General features: G+C 31.9%; 1 protein-coding gene across 1 annotated transcript; it reads right to left on the minus strand.

Annotated features, from left to right (window-relative positions):
* Positions 1-352: 352 nt before the first annotated feature.
* LOC136349754 (uncharacterized) lies at positions 353-4633 on the minus strand. The gene is made up of 2 exons (XM_066301480.1): positions 4524-4633; positions 353-4468 (listed from the first exon to the last, which is right to left on the minus strand). The coding sequence occupies exon 2, from the start codon at positions 4106-4108 to the stop codon at positions 353-355; it is 3756 nt and encodes a 1251-aa protein (XP_066157577.1). The 5' UTR covers positions 4109-4468; positions 4524-4633.
* Positions 4634-6256: the final 1623 nt, after the last annotated feature.

A 6256-nucleotide genomic window follows, 5' to 3' on the forward strand; every position in this document is an offset into this window, starting at 1 on the left:
TCGCACCGTGAACGTTATTTGTGTTATTAGGTGATTAGGTGGTGAATTGCGGAAACTGTGTTTGTCGTTACGACAAAATTAACATGGAGTCTTATGGCAAAAGGTATGTCGTTACGTCAAGGAAGTTACGTTACCATCTCTCCCTGTGGAGTGGGCGTGTCGGTACAGGTCCGGGTTGAGCGCCTTGAGACAGGTCCGTACTTGGGGAACTTCTGTAGAGTGACTGGAGCGTGGAGTGGGTGCTCAAGGTAAGTAAACGAAAAAATGCTCTCTTAATTTTTATTAGCACATAATACAAACGTAACATTAATATAATCTAGAAATTTTGCAATATATATAAGTGAACTTTAAACTAAGGCTGTCCGTGACGTATGTTACTGAGGCTATAGTGTCCGTAAGGTAGAGTATCAAAGCTGTTTGATAAAATTTGTCGTTTGTCATCATAAGGATTTAAAGCAATTTTATTTTGTTCAACGCTATAAATTTCATGATTATAGGAACGAATAGACCGTTGGGTTACCGAAGTGATTTTAAAATTTTTTAAGCATTCGACGTAATCGTTAAAAGTTAATTTGTTACGGACAATAGTATGTTTCACTCCTTTCGCTTTTTTGGTAACCTTTCCATCTTGAATTTTAAAACTGTACATTTTTGACCTGAGTCCAACAAAATGAGAAATAATTTTTCCATTAGCTTCATCCTTCATTAGTCCTAAGACTTTTTTATTTGTCGGAGGGATATTGTATGGATTGTTGGTAGGATAATCGGAAGTATCAAATTTCGTTAGATCTCTCTTTATGATTTCTTCATAAACGTCATTACAACAGAGTTCGTAAATAAAACTGTCGGTGTCCATGTACATGAGCTTGCACCGATCAACTCCCATTTTCGGTAGCATGTACTCATAATGAAAATCGTACATGTATATTTTAGACAAGTCTAAAATTGCCATGCCTATGTACAGTGGTTTATTGAAACAGATTGAAGACTTTTTCAGTTCAATAATAACAAGGTTTTCATCTAGAATTAATCTGCTATGAAACCTAGGACTAGAAATAAAATTTTTTGCACCATAACGTCCTTCCCAAGATTTAACAATTTTAACTACGCGGTGCTTTCGAATATTTTCCATCGTTTTCCCAAACACCGCGTTATTAAACAGCTTGAATAAATTTTTTTCAAAAGTTGATTGAGCTTGTGTTCGAAACCCGTTATTTAATTCAATATAAGATTTTAACCATGGTGACTGGTTAAACTTTAAAATTTTGTGAATTTTTGTCGGAACTAATCCATGTTTTAACATTTGCTTTAAATTCCTATAATGAACAATATAATTTTGTTTATGAAACAGAGTGGTCATTAATTTGGGTAATTTCGATTGTGGCGTTTTAAGATGTTCAGGTGCGAAAGGAAAGTCCTTATGCGTGTCATGTAACTTATTTGGGTACTGTAAATCTACCTGCAAAATATACCCTACGGGGGAATCGTCAGGAATAGTTAATACATCAAAATTGGTATCTTCTATCCATTCGAAGCCTCCGTAAGGTAAAGGTTCACACATTGCCTTTCCGTACAAATTGTTCACATCTAGGTAAAGAAGGTATTTAGACGGTTTTACAGGATCATAGTCAAACATGTACTTGTTGTTTGCTTCTGAATATCTATTGCTACACACAGAAACGCCACCACGAATACCTTTTTCAATAAACATTATTTGATCGATATCGTGTAATAACTCCAACTTGCATTTAGTGTACTTTAACATACAGTCCCAAGTATATCCGGGCATGGTAAAATACCATGAAGGATCGAGATTATGAGTTGAAATACAATTTAATCTGAAATGTTCAAAAATATCAGCTAAAAGTATAACATCAGTTTTTAAATACAAATCTGAATATTCTCCCAAAGTCTGAATATTAAAAGAATCCCATACCTTCGATGCATGACTATATTTTTCGTCGTCAATATGCGAATCTTCTAGTTTATTATAGAAATATTCCTTGGATGGTAAAGTTTTTTCATCAAGTTTATCAATACTATCAATATAATCATAGCAAAACACACCTTTACACGTTAAGAGTTTAAATTTTTCTTCCGTCACATCTAAAAATTGACTTTTTAAAAGTTTTAAATTTTCGGGTTGCATCGATTTTGCAAGTTCATCGAGAGAAGCCCCCAAAAATCTATACGAATCAATATAGCGAAATTTAATGTCATTTTCTGTTACATTATGGGTGAATGAAATATATTTTTCTTTGTTAATAGGTAGTACACTTAAACATCCTTTTTTACATAAAAGTTTGATTAAAAAATGAGAATCGTATCCGGAAAGATTCTGGAAAATTATCGGCACCACAAACTGCTTACGAAAATTTAAATTGCATACTGAATGAGCAAATCCTCTGAAAATACCCGTGAAATGATCATGATCTCGAATAATTTCATCTTTAGGGGAAAACGGTTTTTCACAAATGTGACACCTTTTAGCCATTGATAAATCAAGTTGGATGTTCATTGGAGTGTTTTTCTTTGTTTCATTATAAATAAATTTCGACAGTTCAATCATTTCATTAACAAACCATTCAACACAGTTAGTACCTCGAAACATTTTGAACTGAGATAAAGAGTCATTATATGCACATTTGATGAAATATCCTACACTAAAAGGAATGTGTCTTTGATATTTACCTAAATCATTCGAGAAAGAAACGTTTTCCAATTGACTTTCGAAATCAGCATAAATAACAAATGGGGCTTTTTGTTGATAAACATGATTTTTAAACTCTATAAAGTCGTATTTGGGAAACGAAATATGACAGTCATTCAACTTAGTGCACAATACTTCATGTGTTAATAATTTTTGATGGTTGGAAAAATAATTTAAACATCTATCACAAATAAATTTACGTTGTTTATTTTTGTTTAACTGACTGGATAATAATCGTGATAAATCTTTAATCCAGCAATAGTGATAGATAATATTGGTATCTTCTTCTTCTACTACTGCATCTGTGGGAACCGGATTATAGTCATTTAATTTAGGATAATATTTGTTCTGAATTAAAAGCAAATTAATATGTTTGTTTAGTTTTTGAGGTGTTAATCTGACTGGAACTACTGCATAGAATGTTGTCGGTACCGTTGACATTTCTAAAGCGTAAACATTTACCGATATATCGTTTAATTTTTCAAATTTATATATTTTGTTTAAAGGCATAGGCATTTCTAAATTTGTGGTATTTAAAACAGCGCTGTAATGTGGATATGAAGTAATACGATTATTGTTATTTATAACAGGATAAATAGCACTAACAATCGACCAATAGAAACAGGCTTGATCGTCATTTTGAATATTAATGCAAGCCCGTTTCTTTGAAATTTCTTTAGGTAATTTGATAAAAGTTGAACCGCTACCCATTTCAAATTTATTAATATTAATTTCTAAATAATCGATTTTTTGTAAAGCAAAGCCTGAATCACGTTCCTGAAATTCTGACAGTTGGTTTAATACTTGATCTTGGATATTTTCGCGAAACCAGCCAAGTAAATTCGTTCCCACATCAATGATTGCATAGTTTGTATTAAAATAGAAAATGTTAATTATTTCCTTATCCCCAGATTTTTTAATAAACTCCCCACAAAATGTGGAAGCTACCTTAATAACTGGATTTTGTTTTAAAAACTCTTTTATCTTCGTTTCAAATAAAAGAGAAGAATCGTTTAAGAATTGATTTATATCCTTATGCGTCAAATTAATAATAACATTCGATGTTACATTTTGATTGAAACATGAAACCACGTTTTCCCACGAAATCCTACTTTCAACATTACTTGTTTCTCGATTTAATCCCTCTATATTTTCTAGTTTTAGTCGAAGTAGTTTTTTAATTACATTTAATTGATGTAAATTTGTCTGCAATTTGCGGTGCATACGATATGGTAAACCACCTTTACCGATTAAATTATTACAAAGGATAATCAATTTTTGCACTCGGTTCAACCAAACAGTTAGGTTTCTCTTACATAATTTATTAATTTGGTGTCTAATTTTTTTAAAACCTGTAATAACATCTAAGGATTTTTTCAACAAGTTATCCGGATCCATGATACAATACCCTTTCTGTTGCTGCTGCTGCTGCTGCTGCTGCTACTAATTCTTCAAGCCAAACAGATTTCGAATAAAATCAGCGGATTCGGATGTCCTATGTCTTTTGTTCCCCTAAAGACAAGGGCGTATTTTCCTTCGACAAAGTTATGCAGCTGCGGTTCAAACGTCTCAGTCACTCTTCGAGGGAGGAATACCACAGTGGTTTCCAAGTGTAATAAAATGTTTTTACCGTATTTGGTATTCGAAAGTGTAGCTTTATAGATCAAATATTTTTCATTAATTGTTAAATCTTGTAGTTTAACCAGTGCTTTATCATTCTTTACAAGACACACTTGGTTTAGTTTTTCCAAATCCATTCTGTTTTAAAATTTAAAGACTTTAGTCATTTACAGTTAAAAAAACTTTCACTTACGTTAAACACTGCAAAATCAAACACCGTAAAAACTTTCAAGTTTGACTGTCTGCAACAATCTCCTTTACTTCCACTCACATTAACCACTGTAAATTCAAACACTATGAACCTTTAAGTTTGACTATCTGCAATAATCTACTTTGCGATATTCCCAGATGGAATTATTTATACCTCTGCGGATGCAATCTTCCTTTAAATTAAAAGTATTGATATATTTCATCGGGAAAAATAAAGTGGTTTCATGTTGCAAATATAAATCATTTTCATGGGATTATGTAAATTAGTCTTTAATGCTAGGAAATATAGAACTTACATTCTATTAAATCATTCCCCGGATAGAAGTACTGACTCCTGTATATGGACTAATTGCATCATTCTCGGATTGTATTTTTATTTACACCTCTTTGCAGATGCTGTCTTCCTTTAAATAGAAAGTATTGGTATATTTTATGTTACAAATATAAATAATTTTCATGGGATTATGTCAATTAGTCTTTAATGAAAGGAAATATAAATCTTACATTCTATTGAATCATTTTGAACTGGAAATATTAATTTTTATAGTTAATTTTAATATCCCCGCTAATCGAAACTTAAACGTAACAACGTAAAGTCTGCAAACAATATGGACACATCTTTTGCGATGACGGTGGACCATCTATATGAACGTGAACTTCAGGTCGATTGTAGTGAACGAAACATGGCAGCCTTATTTGTAGCTCATAATTGCTAGTATATTCATAGGGTAACTTACTCCAAATATTTAGAAGATCTATGCAGTCTACTTGTTTCAAAAAATACTCGAGCGGAAGACATTTTAATTCTTCACTTTTCAATTGTTTAATATCTTTGCTTCCAATTAAAAAGTCAACCAAGTTTTGTGTTGTGTTCATCTTAGTCGTGTAACATAAATATACTGAGGTAGTTAGAAAATTGTTAATATTTAAATATGAGAGCATATTGGGGAGGGGCAAACGATATATAGTAAAAAAGCTTTATATTTTCTACAAAAATTTTATTCTCTATTTAAATCCTGCACAACTTTGTCATAATAATAATATAGGTATTCCTTAAGGGCACTACTTAGTAGCATATTTCCCATACATTTATCGCAAATTAAGTTATACAATTCTAATAGTGGTTTTCTATTAACATTGTTTGCGATGCACCAAGGTTTAAGTACATTTATTATATTGTAATAAAAAGTACAAAAATGCAGATCATTCAATATGACCAACCGTTGGCGAATAAGGTGAAAATCAATGTGAAAAATTTGATGTACATCTTTTTCTGTTAAATAGAAACTTACACAATATTTAGATATTTTCAATACTTTTCCAAAATCACCATCAGTATTGGTAAATCCAATCATTTGATTCACTTCGATAAAATCACCACATGGAAAGGTTACCACGTCACCCGAAACCGTAGGGTCATTGAAAAAATCACACATCTTTTCGTGCAGAACATTTAAAAATGTGATCCATTCAAATTCACTGAATGATATTTTACCAATTTTTGTCGTTTCAGATAATGTAATAACCGAACTGAATGTTCGCGCCGGACTTAAACCACATTCGATTCGATATGAATCCGTATAATATGATGCATTTAGTAGATGGAAGGATTCTTTTCTAGCGGCATCTTCAAACTTTTGTATACATTCTTCGAGTTGACGATCGTAACGAATCGGGGATGAAGAAGTTGCACAGTCGTAATCATCATCACTTTTA

The sequence above is a fragment of the Euwallacea fornicatus genome, unplaced genomic scaffold (genome assembly GCF_040115645.1).
Source record: "Euwallacea fornicatus isolate EFF26 unplaced genomic scaffold, ASM4011564v1 scaffold_54, whole genome shotgun sequence".
Classification (NCBI taxonomy): Eukaryota; Metazoa; Arthropoda; class Insecta; order Coleoptera; family Curculionidae; genus Euwallacea; species Euwallacea fornicatus.